This window comes from Arachis hypogaea, chromosome 10 (genome assembly GCF_003086295.3).
Source record: "Arachis hypogaea cultivar Tifrunner chromosome 10, arahy.Tifrunner.gnm2.J5K5, whole genome shotgun sequence".
Lineage (NCBI taxonomy): Eukaryota > Viridiplantae > Streptophyta > Magnoliopsida > Fabales > Fabaceae > Arachis > Arachis hypogaea.
Genome location: NC_092045.1, coordinates 15573112 through 15590140, shown reverse-complemented (window position 1 = coordinate 15590140; position 17029 = coordinate 15573112). Strand labels below are relative to the sequence as shown.

Here is a 17029-nt window from a genome sequence, read left to right as displayed (position 1 = left end):
GGTAGTAGCAGTGGCTAGTCCACTTGCTCCGGGTATGAGACGAAAAATGATGTTTATGATAAATGAGTTAATTATGGAGTTTTGAATGAATGTAACTCTGATACCTGGGTAGTAGTAAGGGTTGGGGTTCGTCCCACTTGCTCCAGGTTAATGTTTGATATTTGATAACAATGAGGATTGATAATATGAATGGAGATTGAATGAATATATGCTTGAGATACCTGGGTAGTAGCAAGGGTTGTGGTTCGTCCCGCTTGCTCCGGGTTAATGCTTGAGATACCTGGGCAGTAGCAAGGGTTGTGGTTCGTCCCACTTGCTCCAGGTCAGAGATTGTGACGCCTGGGTAGTAGCGGTAGTAGTGGTGAATCCACTCGCTCCAGGTTGAGCTGTTAAACACCCGCCTGGGTAGTAGCCGCAGTAGTGGTTGTTCCACTGGCTCTGGGCTGAGCGGGTAGTAGCAAGGGGGTTGTAGCTCAAACCTACTTGCTCTGCAAGGGGTGTTTCTGTCCATGGTTAGCTACCAGGACGTGTCGGGTTGGCTATATAACCGACAGATGATATCATCAGCCATAGGGCAGGCATACATCATTTGCATATGTTTGAATTGTTTGGGTTTGCCTATTTGTTTTGGAATTCTACATTATATATGCTATGTTACTTGATTATGTGCTACTTGTTCTACTTGTACCTTATTTGTGTATTACTTGTCTGTATTGCTTGTGTTTGTACAACTGAGAGATCCACATGTTGGTGTCGGTGTATGTTGAGGGCTGTTCTTGAAGAGATGAATTGATGATGCGATTGCATGATGATGATGATTTTTGAATGAGATAATTTGAACCCCCTGGGTAGACGCAGTGATGTGATTTCACTAGCTCCAGGCGAGGGTATGATGTATTGATATAGAGTTGCTGAGGCAGAACGACTGGTGATGGTTTTGCTTATGATTCTGAGTCTGATTCGTGGAATAATCAGAAAGTTGGGAAATATGTGTAACATGAACTAGATTTAGTATCCCCTTACGACAGATGCCTATTTATGGATTAGTGAGAATCTAGGCTGGATACTTGGTGAAAAGGAGTTTAGGATGCTTAGTGAGTTTTTATTGCAGTGCATTGTACTTATTTGGCACTTTTACCGTACTGGGAACCCATGGGCCCGGGGTTCTCATTCCGTATATATCTCTTGTTTTTCAGATACAGGTTCAGGTGCTCAGAAGTGAGCTGCGGTTCGTCTGAGAGACGGCGAAGATATTTATTTTCTCTACTTTGTGATTTGCTTAGAATCTCTCCACCTTTGTTCTGAAAAGATTATATTATGTATTGAACTCTTTTGGAACTTGCCTATAGAGGCTCTTATGTTTCCTTTGGGAGAGATTAGGATATATTGTTGTCATCTACTTTCATACTGTACCCTAGCCGGCCTAAACTTCGCGGGTCGCGACTAGTGGCTATTTACTTATGTTATATATATCTATCTGTTATCTGTCTCTTAATCTCCTTTATGCTTTGTCCGTATATCGCTTTCGACTTCGCGGTTTAACTTTTCGTTGTCGAAACGTGAGTGATACATCTTTGCGATTTTATTTCCACTCTTTTCAGGCTTCTCGATTAATACTCTTTTCGAAATTACCTATATTTATATATTAAAAATCCACCTGAGAGTCGTACCACCGTAATATCATTGACTTATGACTCGAGCATAAGGATTTGAATATTAGGGTGTTACAATGGATAAGGCTTGATATTGCTGAGCCTATTTCTTCCACCATTATTAAAGCCTTGTTGGGGCTTTTGTTGATCCTTCCATGAGAAATTTGGATGATTTCTCTATGATGAATTATAGGTGTTTCCATAAGGTTCACCCATGTAACTTACCTCTGCCATTGCAGGATTCTCAGGATCATAAGCTTCTACTTCAAAAGATGCCTCTTTAGTACTGTTGGATGCATTTTGCCATCCATTCAGACTTTGAGAAATCATGTTGACTTGCTGAGTCAACATTTTGTTCTGAGCCAATATGGCATTCAGAGCATCAATTTCAAGAACTCCCTTCCTTTAAGGCGTCCCATTATTCATGGAATTCCTCTCAGAAGTGTACATGAACTGGTTATGTGCAACCATGTTAATAAGTTCTTGAGCTTCTGCAGGCATTTTCTTTAGGTGAATGGGTCCACCTGCAGAATGGTCCAGTGACATCTTAGACAACTCAGATAGACCATAATAAAATATATCTATCATGGTCCATTCTGAAAATATGTTAGAAGGACATCTTTTGGTCATCTGCTTGTATCTTTCCCAAGCTTCATAGAGGGATTCACCATCTTTTTGTTTGAAGGTCTGAACGTCCACTCTAAGCTTGCTCAGCTTTTGAGGAGGAAAGAACTTAGCCAAGAAGGCCGTGACCAGCTTATCCCAGGAGTCCAGGCTATCTTTAGGTTGAGAGTCCAACCATGTTTTAGCTCTGTCTCTTACAGCAAAAGGGAAAAGCATGAGCCTGTAGACTTCAAGATCTACTCCATTAGTCTTAACAGTCTCACAGATCTGCAAGAACTCAGTCAAGAACTGGTAGGGATCTTCTGATGGAAGTCGATGAAACTTGCAGTTCTGTTGCATTAGAGCAACTAATTGAGGTTTCAGCTCAAAATTGTTTGCTCCAATGGTAGGAAATGAGATGCTTCTTCCATCAAACTTGGACGTAGGTGCAGTATAATCACCAAGCATCCTTCTTGCATTATTGTTGTTGGGTTTGGCTGCCATCTCCTTTTCTTGTTCGAAAATTTCAGCAAGGTTGTCTCTGGATTGTTGTAATTTAGCTTCTCTTAGTTTCCTCTTCAGAGTCCTTTCAGGTTCTGGATCAGCTTCAACAAGAATGCCTTTTTCCTTGTTCTTGCTCATATGAAGGAGAAGAGAACAGAAAAAGAAGAGGAATCCTCTATGTCACAGTAAAGAGGTTCCTTATTGTTAGTAGAAGAAGAAATGGAATAAAGAAAGGAGAATTCAAACACAAGGGTGAGGATAGGGGCAGTGATTTGAGATGAAGAGAAGTGTTAGTAAATGAATAAATAAATAAGATGAGAGACAGAAGTTTTCGAAAATAATTTTGAAAAGGAGTTAATGATTTTCGAAAATTAAGATAAGAAATAAAATTAAAATTAAAATTTAAACCAATTAATTAATTAAAAAGAATTTTTGAAAAAGATGGAGGTATTTTCGAAAATTAGAGAGGGAAGAGTAGTTATGTGGTTTTGAAAAAGATAAGAAACAAACAAAAAGTCAAATAGTTAGTTGAAAAATATTTGAAAATTAATTTTGAAAAGATAAGAAGATAAGAAGTTAGAAAAGATATTTTAAAATCAAATTTTTGAAAAAGATAAAATTTTGAAAAAGATATTAAAATTGATTACTTTACTAACAAGAAACTAAAAGATAAGATTTTAGAATTTAAAGATTGAACCTTTCTTAACAAGAAAGTAACAAACTTCAAATTTTTGAATCAATCATATTAATTGTTAGCATAATTTTTGAAAATAAAGATAAAAATAAGAAAAATATTTTTGAAAAATATTTTAAAGGATTTTCGTAAATTAATAAGAAAAATAAAAAAGATTTAATTTTTGAAAAAGTTTTAAAAAGATAAGATTTTTAAAATTTGAAAATTTGACTTGACTTACAAGAAACAACTAATTTTAAAAATTTTTGACTAAGTCAACCCAAATTTTCGAAATTTTGAGAGAAAAAAAGGAAAAGATATTTATTTTTTATTTTTGAATTTTTAATTATGAGAGAGAAAAACATAAAAAATGACTCACAACATGAAAATTATGAATCAAAACACATAATGCATGCAAGAACACTATGAATGTCAAGATGAACACCAAGAACACTTTGAAGATCATGATGAACATTAAGAACATATTTTTGAAAAAAATTTTATGCAAAGAAAACATACAAGACACCAAACTTAGAAATCTTTAATGTTTAGACACTATGAATGCAAAAATGCATGTGAAAAACAACAAAGAACACAAAACAAGAAAACATCAAGATCAAACAAGTAGACTTACCAAGAACAACTTGAAGATCATGAAGAACACTATGAATGGATTTTCGAAAAATGCATAAATTTTTAGAAAAATGCTATTGCCACCAAACTTAAATGTTGACTCAAGACTCAAAAAAGAAACACAAAATATTTTTGCCTTTTTTATGATTTTATTATTTTTTTTGTATTTTATTTTATATTTTTCGAAAAACATATAGGAAAAAGAAAGTAATGAATTCAAAGTCCTCAATCAAAATCCTGTGAATTAGACATGGCTTAATATCCTGCCAAGCTAAAACATGTTATATGAAACTCTATAATTCATTCTTGAAAGCTCTGAAAATTTTCGAAAATAGGTGATAAATAAGATTTTTGAAAATTTTTTGAAAATAAAACAAAAAAGAAAATTACCTAATCTGAGCAACAAGATGAACCGTCAGTTGTCCAAACTCGAACAATTCCCGGCAACGGCGCCAAAAACTTGGTGGACGAAATTGTGATCTCTAATAATGGCATTCAACTTGGTGTGCGCATTTACTAACTCAGCACTTTCTTCACAACCTCGCACAACTAACCAGCAAGTGCAGTGGGTCGTCCAAGTAATAAACCTTACGTGAGTAAGGGTCGATCCCACGGAGATTGTTGGTATGAAGCAAGCTATGGTCATCTTGTAAATCTCAGTCAGGCGGATAATAAATGGTTATAGAGTTTTCGAATAATAATAATAAATAAACTGAAAATAAAGATAGAAATACTTATGTAGATCATCGATGGGAATTTCAGATAGGCGTATGAAGATGCTGTGCTCCTTCTGAATCTCTGCTTTCCTACTGCCTTCATCTGATCCTTCTTACTCCTTTCCATGGCAAGCTGTATGTAGGGCATCACCGTTGTCAATGGCTACATCCCATCCTCTCAATGAAAAAGGTCCAAATGCTCTGTCACGGCACGGCTAATCACCTGTCGGTTCTCGATCATATTGGAATAGAATTCCTTGATTCTTTTGCGTTTGTCATCACGCCCAACAATCGCGAGTTTGAAGCTCGTCACAGTCATTCAATCCCGGAATCCTACTCGGAATACCACAGACAAGGTTTAGAGTTTCCGGATTCTCATGAATGCCGCCATCAATTCTAGCTTATACCACAAAGACTCTGATCTCACGGAATGGAAGGCTCGGTTGTCAAGCGAGGGCAACCATGCGTCGTGCATCAGGAATCCAAGAGATACGCACTCTAGCTTTCGCTTGTAGAACGGAAGTGGTTGTCAGGCACGCGTTCATAGGGACGGATGATGATGAGTGTCATGGATCATCACATCCATCAGGTTGAAGTACGAGTAGTATCTTCGAACAGAAATAAGATTGAATTTGAATAAAAGATAGTAGTAATTGCATTAAAACTCGAGGTACAGCAGAGCTCCACACCCTTAATCTATGGTGTGTAGAAACTCCACCGTTGAAAATACATAAGTGATGAAGGTTCAAGCATGGCCGAATGGCCAGCCCCCCAAAACGTGATCAATAGTCTCCTAAGATGAATAATGGAATAAAACCGAGACCAAAGATGTAACGTGGTCAAAAGACACTGAATACAATAGTAAAATGTGCTATTTATACTAGACTAGCTACTAGGGTTTACAGAAGTAAGTAATTGATGCAGAAATCCACTTCCGGGGCCCACTTGGTGTGTGCTTGGGTTGAGCTTGAGCTTTACACGTGCAGAGGCTTCTTTTGGAGTTGAACGCCAAGTTGTAACGTGTTTTTGGCGTTCAACTCTGGTTCGTGACGTGTTTCTGGCGTTTGACTCCAGAATGCAGCATGAAACTGGCGTTGAGCGCCAATTTACGTCGTCTAATCTCGAATAAAGCATGGACTATTATATATTGCTGGAAAGCTCTGGATGTCTACTTTCCAACGCCGTTAAGAGCGCGCCATTTGAAGTTCTTTAGCTCCAGAAAATCCATTTCGAGTGCAGGGAGGTCAGAATCCAACAGTATCAGCCGTCCTTTGTCAGCCTTTTATCAGAGTTTTGCTCAGGTCCCTTAATTTCAGCCAGAAAATACCTGAAATCACAGAAAAACACACAAACTCATAGTAAAGTTCAGAAATGTGATTTTAGCATAAAAACTAATGAAAATATCCCTAAAAATAGCTAGATTTTACTAAAAACTATCTAAAAACGATGACAAAAAGCGTATAAATTATCCGTTCATCGAAAATTCAATTTTTTCTCATTTTTTTTCATTCAAAAAATTTGAGATGAAAAATATAACAATAAAAAATATAATTATAAAAAATTAACAAGAATAATGAAAAAAAAATAAGTTGTATCTCTTGTTAGTGTCTCCGTGTCAGGATGGGCACAAAATACACTAATTCAATATCTCTAGATACATTATTTTTATCCATATCTTTTCTGTCAAGCACAATTTTATATCTCAGTATTCTTATTTCAATATTCTGTCTCTATAAACAATCAACCTAAAATACTAATATGTATCTGCGTCAGGCATCGTCATCTACTTTTCTCACTTACAGAAAAAAATTACTTTTATCGTCGTAGCATAACCTAAATATTATTATCTCTCGCATTAAAACTTTCTCCTCCTCCTCTATTTTGTCCATTTAATTTTTTCATGAGTTAATAAAACGAAAGAGAAGATGAGGATGAATATGGTTTTTCTATTTTGGGTTTGTGATTTTATACTATAAAGATTTAAATTGAGTTCAATCAGCTTATTCGAGATACTATTTTAATTATATTATATAATATCTACATCATTAAGTTAGTAATTAAAATAACGGAGATCGAACAAAAAATATTATTTATATATTAAAATTAGATGTAGTTGTGTATAAATATATAAATAATTTAATTTATTTTTAATATATATTTATATTTTAATATATATTTTATATTGATAATTAATTTTAATATAAATATAATACAGTCAGAAATTGAATTAGGATAAACAGAAATTCACAAAAATTAATTTAAAAAATTATTTTAAAATTTATGAAAGTAATAAACTATTTTAATTTATGTTCGAAAATTCAGATAATATTTTAGATATTATCCTGTAATAAACTCATATTGCAAAGCTTTTTAGTTTTTATGATTAGTGAAGAACAAAGGAAGGAACGAAAGATGGGCAGTGGGAGCCTGGGAGGCACAGCACTGAGCACGCGTTCTTTTTTTCCCCGAAGAATTTAACCGAAACGGCGTCGTTCCATCCAAATCGGTCGAATTTCAATCTGATCCAACCGACCGGTTCAGTAGTTTGTATCCAATTTTAAAATAAACGAGTTTGAGAATTATTTGTATTTTTACGGCTCAGTTGAATTTTCAAAACCATAACAATTGAACATCATCTCATTGCTTAAAGAATTAAGATTTCATGAATCATTGGATGAGTAAAATTAAAGACGTAAAATATAAAATTATATTAAGATTTAAATAGTAAAATTGTTAAATTTAGTAAAAATTTTGTAAAATTAATCTATTCATTTAAAATTAGTATATAAAAATTTTAAGAATTAAATTAAAATTATAACTATTATATCTCTATTTTTTTATCATTGGCGTTTATTTCACAACCCAAGCAAGAGGTTAAAATTGATTTTTTTTTTTGTTTTTCATGGTATCCCCCATCCTAACAGGTTAAGGATTAATCCGTCGCAGATCTGAGCTCCATTTAAGAGTGAGCTGACCATTCGACCAACTCAAGTTGGATATATATTGTGATTTTTTTTATTAGGTAATCTTTGTAATTGGGATTACTAATTTATTTTTATAATATTTAAATAAATAAATAAATAATTATATATGTTTTTTTTAAACATAAAAATAGATAAAAAATTTAAAATTTTTATTTTTAGTTTAGAAAAATAATTAAGAGAATAAATTAGAATTTTTAATATTTTTTTAATTTATTTTTTTAACTATTTTAAAAACAATATATATATTAATTTAGAGAGTAAAGTGATAAATAAATCTTTAAAAATTTATATTTTGGATAAATTAGTTTTTAAAAAATATACTAATAATTTTTTTAAAATAGTATATATAAATACACTATCTTTTATTATTAGAGTAGAGATCTTAATTTAAACTAACTTGTTAGAGAACTTTATTAGTATTTTTTTTAAAGACTAATCTATTCAAAATGTAGATTTTTAAGAATTTATTTGTCATTTTACGCTAATTTGGATGATCATCCTGATTTCGAAGACACTAGTATTTGAATTAGGAAAAAACAATTTGTTGTTCTACGACAATACATAATATTATAATCTCTAAGTCGAATTTGTATACATTTGGTTCTTTCTAATGAGGGTGCTTATTACTTTTAATATAAAGCCTTGTTCTAAATCGAAAGCTTCCATCTCTAGCAGTATCTAAAAACTCTTCCAAGCCAAATTCATTATCTGAAATTTGCTCTTTTTTTATTCTATTTATTACTCTTACATTTTTTTCAAAAGGCTTATTTGGCTTCACAAACATGAACTTTATTGAAATTTTCTTCTTCTTCTCCTTTCTTTTTATTTTCTGAATTCCCCCAATCCGGATCAAACGTTTCACGTTCTTTTTCTCTATGCAATTCAATGTCTTCAATAAGCTACTAAAATCATAACAATCTGTTACAGAAAAAGAATAAAATTAAAAAATCACAATTTTCAAAAAAAAATTAACTAGTAACCCATCAAAATTAGATTCAGTCATAAGATTATTCTATTCAAAATCATAAATTTAAAATTCTAAAACAATTTTATATGTTCAGCCAACCACTACTTTTATGATGGTCATAAAATTATTCTTTTGATACGTTTTATGACACAGCAATAAAATTAAATTCTAAAACAATGAAATACTAACCTTTTGAGAGAGATTGAATTGCTTTAGGATCTTGAAGAGTTGCGGAACCAAGAATATTGGAAGAACTCTCATTCTTTACGGTGACATCAGAATTTAACAAAGCCTTTGACATTTCACCAAAATTATCAAAGCATGAAGATTTGTCATCCCTGTTTCTTTTCGATTCTGGCTTCATGGTATAGTGTGAATTCACCTGGAAGAGAGCAATAGTGATATGAGAGTTCTTGAAGAATCTTATATATATTTCAAGAAGAGATTTGAATGGAATCGAAATTGACTTTAAAATTTAAATACCGAAAGTAATTAATATCTTGAAACAGATTTTTATTTTATCTTTTGGGGTTAAAACAGCTTTTTAATTATCTTATGTGATAAATGTATATTATTTGAATTTAGTTTACTTCGTTAAAAGGAAACATTGTTTTTCCGAAAAGAAAAGTTTTTGTTACTGTTTTAATTCATAGAGAACTACTACTAGATTTTAAAAAGTTAAAAATTATTATTTAACAGAAGAAGTTACTTATAAAATACATTAATAGATTTGGATCTTCTAAATTTTGAATTTTACTCCAGAGTAAAATGTAATTTTTTACTATCTATTTCATAAGTGAAACTAACAAAAAATATGAGAGAAAAATCTAAAGTTGCGAGAACCAGACCGGTCAATAAACCGATAAAATTACTGGTTTACTGATTCGACCGAAGTTCAACCGAAATTTAACTGATTTTAATTAAATATTAAAAAAATTATTAAAAATTTTATATATAATTTTAAACATATATATTCATCCTATAATTTTTTACCAATAGATCATAAAAAAAACTCTTACGCTTGTTATCCAGGAACTTGTTCAAAAATACTGTGATAAAAAGAACATAAGAGTTGTCGTTAGGTATTTGACCAAATAAGATAGTCCAAGAGATGTTCTAGGTTTCATGCTTTGTAAAACTAAAATAAATAAATTAATAAAAAAATTCAATTAAATAAAGAAATTCTTCGTCACAAATCATAATTAACAACAACTCAGACTCAATCCAAAAATATCAAATTATTCCAAAATCATTCTAATAAACAACTCCTTAGAATAATTATAATCAACAGAAACAAAATAAATAAAAAAAAGCAGCAACTTACAATGGTTACAATCAACCAATAAAAAATGCAACAGCAACAAAAGTTCTATCCAGAAATTAGACTCCAAATCTAACAGAAGGGCAATTCAGAATCTGAGGATCATTTTAATCAACTCCAATTTCATAAACATGGGCAACTCAGAATAAAATAACAAATTCACAGAATCAGTAACACAAATATCTGAGAATCAATAACAAATTTTTTCCAGTAAATTTAACAAAATAAGCACAAGTTTCATAAACATTGGCAACTCAGAATAAAATAACAAATTCACAAAATCAGTAACACAATATCTAAGGATCAACAATAAATTCTTTTCAAAAAATTTAACAAAATAAGCACAAATTAACAAAATCAGTAACTCGGAATGACAAACCCTAAATCAGCAACTCAAATATTAATTGTAAAACCAGCAAACACAGAGGAGGGGAGGAGGAGGCGACACCGGCAAACACAGTATTATCAAAATCGCTTACCGGCGGCGAGGAGGAAAGGGAGTGACGGCGACAACAAAGGAGACGGCGACACCGGCAAACACAGAGAGAGCACGCTCGAACAAAGGAGACGACAATGGCCACAGAGCTTCCACACGACGGTGAGGGAACTTCCTACGACGGCGACACAGCTTCCTAGGACGGCGACAGAGCTTCCTACAACGGCGACATAGCTCCTGCGACGGCGACGGAGCTTCCGAACGCCTCTACCCAGCGGAGACGAGTTCGTCGATGACAATGAAGCGTGGTTGCGGGGCTCTGGGGGATGCGGGACGCAATGGCTGCGGTGGCTGGAGGGCTAGGGTTCTTAGTGCTTTCAATTTAAAATTTGCAGTTCAGTTTGAGAGAGGAGAGGAGAAGAGAGGAATGGGATTGGGTGCGTTGCAGCGTTGGGGATCAGGGTTTCCTTTTATGAATTTTTTTTTTAAGAATTTAAAACAACGCCGTTTGAACTTTGAGGGAGGGTTTCTGAACCGAAAACCTTGTAAAAAACCGATCGGTTCCGACGGTTCACCGGTTAATCGCTCGACTGATTTTTTTAATTGATTTTTTTGCTAAACGGTTTAGAAGGTTAATCGAATCGACCTGATGACCGATTTTCGGTTAATCCAGTTGAATCGGTCATTCAATTGTGAGAAATTATATTTTATCATCTAAAGTAAAAATTTAAAATTTAAAGAATCCAAATTCATAAATATATAATGATTTGATAAGAGATTATTGAGAATTTAGAGAGTTTAATAAAGATGAAGCATTAAAATTCCAAGAAAAGGAGAGACACATTTCTAAAGAGACTACAGAAACATAAAAACATAAATAAGAATTTTTCTACTAGACCTCAAGATATCTATTCTTATCACTGTAAGAGATTCCTGCTAAATCTTCAAAGAACTTGTCTTTGAAAACGGAAAGAAAGTACCACGCAGATTCTCTTAGGTTGGATCCTTCAATCTTCTTCATACAATAAGCGAAACAAATCACTCACCTCACTTAATCACACAATAAAAACATGTATAAAGCTATGAAAATTTTATTCATTAAAATTCGTGTAAATTGTCTCATAAAAAATGTTTAAATAGACCTATAAAAAATTAATTAAAAGATAAGATAAGATAATTTAATTTAAATCTTCTAAAGATAAGATAATTACTTTAAATTAAAATTGATCTTATTAGATTATATTATATTTGATTTAAATTTAAAATTTCTAAAAATACTACTAATCAAATTTTCTGACAAATCTTAACAACAAAGTAAACTAAAATAAAAATTTAAAAATTCAAAAATTAATAATAAATTATGCTTTTTATTGAATTTTAAAATTATTATTGAGTCTAATCTTTTTTTTCTTAATTAGAAGTTGATATAACTCCTCATGTATAAATGCGGTCAAATATTTAAAATTTTTTTTGAACTTCTTTGTGTGCTCTAATCGTAAAACTCTCTGAAAGTATAAAATTTTTATTTTATCAATAGAGTAGTGTAAATTTTGACAATACAAAAGTTAGAAAATATATAAGAAAAATATAGAAAGGGATCAAAACAAAAATTTAAACAAAGGGATCCCTTTTGAATATTAGAAAATATAGGGAGTATAGTTTGTAATTAGTTTCGGAAAGGCCAATGTAATTATCTTTTTCTTTTTGATAAAAATGATAGTTTATTGAAAAATAAATAACTGCGGCGCGCGGCGGGGTTAATTTCGGAAATTCACCATCTTCACAGTTTCCTCCTAATTTTCTCAGTCGGATATTGAAACTTTGCTTGAGAAAAAAAAAAAAAAAAGAAAGAAAGAAAAAAAAATCGATTCTCGCGTGAATCTGTGTGAGAGAAGAGATAGAGAGATGGAGGAGGATCGACGAGATTCTTCTCCTCTAAATTCTAATCGCAACAATATGTGATTATTACGTTCACGATTTTCGTTGAACTTGGATTGGATTATTTGAATTCAATATCTCAACTCCTCACAAAGTCGTTCATTTCTAACAACTCTCACTGTCTCTGGTTGTGCTTCTTCAATGGCGGATCACTCCGATTCTTCTCCTCTGGTCCCTCCCATACCTGTCTCTGATCCTTCCGAGATCGATCTCGAAGCTGGTCCAACCGAACAGATTCAGTGCCGGATTTGTCTCGAAACTGATGGTGATTCTCCTCTTCCGCTTTTTTCTTTATTATCTTTTCGGTTTTCACTTTCAAGTTATCTTAGGTTAGGGCTAATTATTGCATTTATGATAACCCGTGGTTAGAAGAATTCTGTGATTAATTTTTGTTGACATGTGAATCTCTGATTTCGAATTTGGTTCGTTCGTTCGGTATGTTAATAATTTCATCTTTTTCGTTAATTGATGAAGTCCTCTCAAAGTTCTGAAGTCGAAACTGCAAGTTATTCTCAGTGATTGTGTTATTTTTTGTGGAAGGGGAAGTTCTGATGATTTTGTTTTCAATTAGATGCAGGAGTAAAGTTATTGAAATTATGAACAAGTTAGTACTATTTGGATCATTTTGATTGGAACATAAACTGAGATTTTTAGCAATTTCAATTATGCATTACTATCTGGATCATTTGATGGGAACTTGAACTGAGAATTTTAGCAAATTCAATTATGCATTGTTACATCAATAAACAAGGACAGTTGACTTTTTTATACTCCCTCCTTCAAAATACAGTTGATTTTGGTACATTGAAAAATTAGTATATTGTAATAATTGTTTTGAAAATCAATCGGCATACAGTGTATTAAAATTATTCTTTATGTGTCTACTATACAGTCAACTTTGTCTGTTGTACTTCTTTGTGTAGTAGGATATTGCAGCTGTATATAGAATGGCTGCTAATATGTGTAAGCTGCATCATTACCTCTTTGGGCAACGCTTTTGATTTATCATGATATATCTAATGTAATTTCTTCTCAGTCAACCATGAATTTCTCTTTTGTACCTTAGGTAGAGATTTCATAGCTCCTTGTAAGTGCAAAGGTACAGCAAAGTATGTACATCGAGAATGTTTGGATCATTGGCGAGCTGTTAAGGTAATGATTCTCTTTCATTTTTTCAACAGTGTATGTTATAGCCATGGTGAATATTTTTATCCACATCCAGTCATCATTCTAAAACTTTATTTCCGAGTGGACTGCATGTGACAAATTGACTAAAGGCCATTTTGGGTTGCGAGTAAATAATTTTGTTCCGCTAATCTAATTTAACAGTGATCCATGTTATGTTCTTACTTAATGATCTCATACTATTCTCTCTTCTTTTCCTATTACCCTGTTATTGGGCTAGCAGAATATTAGTTAGCATTAGTGAGTATTGTAGTTGTTGTTCCCATTCAATTATTTCCCTTATGTATTCCACCCATTCCTCTTGCAATGATAAAAGGCTTTACGTGTTTTCATATGCATCTAAGTTTATTTGGGTTTGCCATCCTGGTTTACTATTTAGGGCTTCTAGGTTATGTGTAATGCATTTACATCTTTTCTTTATTAGCTAATTGGATTTTCTTTTCCATTTCTTTACTGATAGTATGTACTGATCTTTTGTGCCCTTTATCAGTTTATCTTGGGTTGATAAGAACTAAAGATTATGGGCTAAATTTCCCCGTGCTTGATATACCAAAAATAAAGTACTAAGTGGATGCCCTTCTTCTTACTCTACTGCTAATGGATCAATGTTTAGGGTGGTGTATTTTATGATGCTTAACCTAAAAGGATATATCATGAAATTCTTGCAGGAAGGGTTTGCATTTGCTCACTGCACTACCTGCAAGGCTCCTTATTATTTGCGTGTTCATGTTGCTGCTGATAGAAAATGGCGTACCTTGAAATTTCGATTCTTTGTCACCAGAGACATTTTGTTTATTTTTCTGTCTGTCCAGCTTGTAGGTGAATTATTTCCATTCCTCAAACTAACGTATCCATTTATATTTTATGAATCACATATAGATAATCTGACACGGAGCCCTATTGCCTTTGCATGCAGGTCATTGCTTCGCTGGCTTATTTGGTTTATCTAATAGATGGTTACCAGCAGTATTGGCTTCGTCTTCTCTGGGGTTTTGATAGCGAACTGAGCTTTTACTACATTTGTGGTAAATTACATTTAAATAAGCAGTGTGCATCAAATACTTGTACAATATTCGTTCCTACATTTTCTTTTTCTGTCTTGAGTTCAGAGTCTGATTTTTTCCATATATAATATATTGTATTGGTGTTGATTTTGTGTTGGTATTATCAATTGCAGGAGCGCTGTTGTTTTTTGCCCTGCTTGGTCTTTCTGGGTGCTTCATCACTTGCTATGATCGACGAGTTCGCAATGATTTGGCTCAGCCTTGTAGAGAATTATGTCTTTGTTGCTGTCAACCTGGGTAATAACCCTTATTTTACCTATATATGAGTCTTGAGACTTGGATGTTGTTAATAAATAGTTTCTGGGATGATCTTGTTATGGTTTATATCATTGCAGAGTTTGTGCAGATTGTCACTTGCCAGGCACACTTTGTATGTGGACTGACTGCACCACATGCTTTGAGAGTTGTGGAACAATGGCAACTGAATGTGGTGGATGTTTGGGAGGTGCTGGGGAAGCAGGACTACCATTATTATTCATAATGGCTTTGATTGTTCTGGGACTTTTCACTGTGATTGGGATATTTTACAGTGTATTGGTAGCTACCATGGTAGGACAACGGATATGGCAACGTCATTATCACATACTTGCAAAAAGAATGTTAACCAAGGTGCGATTGGTTTATTCTCCAATTTTTAGTGCAATTTTTGGTATTGCTATGAACTGTCAAAATTTGCTGCATTTTTTGCCATTGCTATTCTGCTAAACCCAGCTTAATACCTAATTGATATGCCCAATTAGCACATATTTCACTTAATTTCTGTTTATCATCTAAAATTATAGATAGTTAATATTTTTTCTGCTTCAACTAATTTAATGCTCTCTTGCATTATATTAGTAATGATTCAAAGTATTTATGGATAGTTTATGGATGCTAAATCTATTCTATTTACTCGATTGTCCCTTGCCGGGAATGGTTCCTTTATGTGAGATCACATGTTATAGTGCCCACCATTTATTAAAGGTGAGGCGAAGTGTGGGATTCACAAGAGCATAATCAACAGTGAAAATAAGCATGACAAGGTCATAAGAGACTTTACTGTTATGCATGAGAGGTTCCATGCTCTTATAGTTTACCGAGTGGTTAACAAAACTAGAAGCTGAATATGAAAAGTGCAATAGAAAGTACTGGACAAAACCACTTAGTGTGGTATCAGTATTAAAACCATGACCCCCATATTTGTTTCATGCATGGTACTACTATACCATTTCTTCCTGGGAACCCTTTAAGGGAGGATGTTTTGACTTGCATTTTGTGCCATCGCTCATATTTTATATCTAACTGAATGTTTGATGCCAAACATGACGGTTCCTTGAAAAATTCTGAATATTCTTAGTTTATGAAATTCTTGTCCTTTCTCACTACAGGAGTATGTGGTCGAAGATGTTGATGGAGAACAGACAGGGTCTGATTGGTCTCCCCCTTCTCTCCCACCTGAGCATATTCAACAGCTGAAGACACTGGGCCTCCTTTGAATGTGAATAACTACTCAGTCATCTACTTGGTACACAGACCAGTCCTCCGTGTTTTAGGAAGATGGTCCTTCAAACAAAGATGCACAGCTACTTGTTAAGAATGTAATAGCTGCTTATTTCAATTTGGTTAGAGGTGTACACGTGCTGTTATGTGAAAATTTGTGAATTTCAGATCCGTTTTACAATTGTAAAGAAAATCGTAGAGAATTCATTGAATGCACAATAACAGGTTACAGGTATGTTGCCGATTCGCCGTGCCGGTTGGCAAGTCTTGTTTTCTTCTATGCTTGCTGTCCATGTCTCAAATTTTGCTGATGGCATATTTCTGAACTAGAGAGACTACCAACTACAGCAAAGTAATTTTGTAAAATAAATTCTGTTGCAGCATGGCAACAGAAAGTTCGGAATTTTCGTTAAGTTTACTAGCTCTGTTCAAAGCAGCTGAAACATAAAACAAAAAGAGCTGTTTACGAATATAGGATTTAAGGTTAATTACAAGCTAATCATGACCAAATTTTATATTTAGATAAACATTATCTAATATTCGTAATTTGAAAATTTTTAAATCTTTGAAGTTTTAACAAAAAAAAAATTATAAAGTAAGTCACATGAGTCATTGAATTTTTATGTAGTATAAAATAAACTTGCAAGGAATAGAGACAGGGAATGGTTGCTGATTGCTGAAGAAATAAGGCGTCGGATGTTAGTTTAGTATATATATTTTATTCTTTTAGTACAATATAAAACTAATCGAGTAATTGGATTGATTCAGATTTCGCAATTATAAAATTAATATTCAAAATAATTAAAGTCGGGTTTAATCGAGTCTTACCCGATTATGCAATGGCCAATGCATGGGTTAGTTTTGTTCGGATAAT

The 17029-nt window shown here is 33.1% G+C and overlaps 1 protein-coding gene, 1 long non-coding RNA gene and 1 other non-coding gene across 3 annotated transcripts; 2 read left to right on the top strand and 1 right to left on the bottom strand.

Annotated features, from left to right (window-relative positions):
• The first annotated feature begins 2256 nt into the window (after positions 1–2256).
• LOC112719353 (small nucleolar RNA R71) lies at positions 2257–2360 on the top strand. The gene has a single exon (XR_003161656.1). It is a non-coding gene; the product is annotated as a small nucleolar RNA R71 (small nucleolar RNA).
• Positions 2361–8305: 5945 nt separating this feature from the next.
• Positions 8306–11008, bottom strand: LOC112715244 (uncharacterized). Its single transcript, XR_011866480.1, has 3 exons — positions 10533–11008; positions 8922–9114; positions 8306–8683 (listed from the first exon to the last, which is right to left on the bottom strand). It is a non-coding gene; the product is annotated as an uncharacterized lncRNA (long non-coding RNA).
• A 1234-nt stretch (positions 11009–12242) lies between these two features.
• On the top strand, positions 12243–16433 carry LOC112715242 (uncharacterized). Its single transcript, XM_025767003.2, has 7 exons — positions 12243–12692; positions 13494–13579; positions 14281–14427; positions 14529–14637; positions 14790–14913; positions 15012–15285; positions 16044–16433. Exons 1-7 carry the CDS (start codon positions 12569–12571, stop codon positions 16149–16151), a joined length of 972 nt encoding a protein of 323 aa, XP_025622788.1. The 5' UTR covers positions 12243–12568; the 3' UTR covers positions 16152–16433.
• Positions 16434–17029: the final 596 nt, after the last annotated feature.

Coding starts and splice junctions, on each gene's coding strand:
- LOC112715242 (XM_025767003.2), top strand. CDS start 12,569: ATGGCGGATCACTCCGATTCTTCTCCTCTGGTCCCTCCCATACCTGTC. Junction 14,638..14,789: donor GAGCTTTTACTACATTTGTG/GTAAATTACATT, acceptor TATCAATTGCAG/GAGCGCTGTTGTTTTTTGCC. Junction 15,286..16,043: donor CAAAAAGAATGTTAACCAAG/GTGCGATTGGTT, acceptor TTCTCACTACAG/GAGTATGTGGTCGAAGATGT.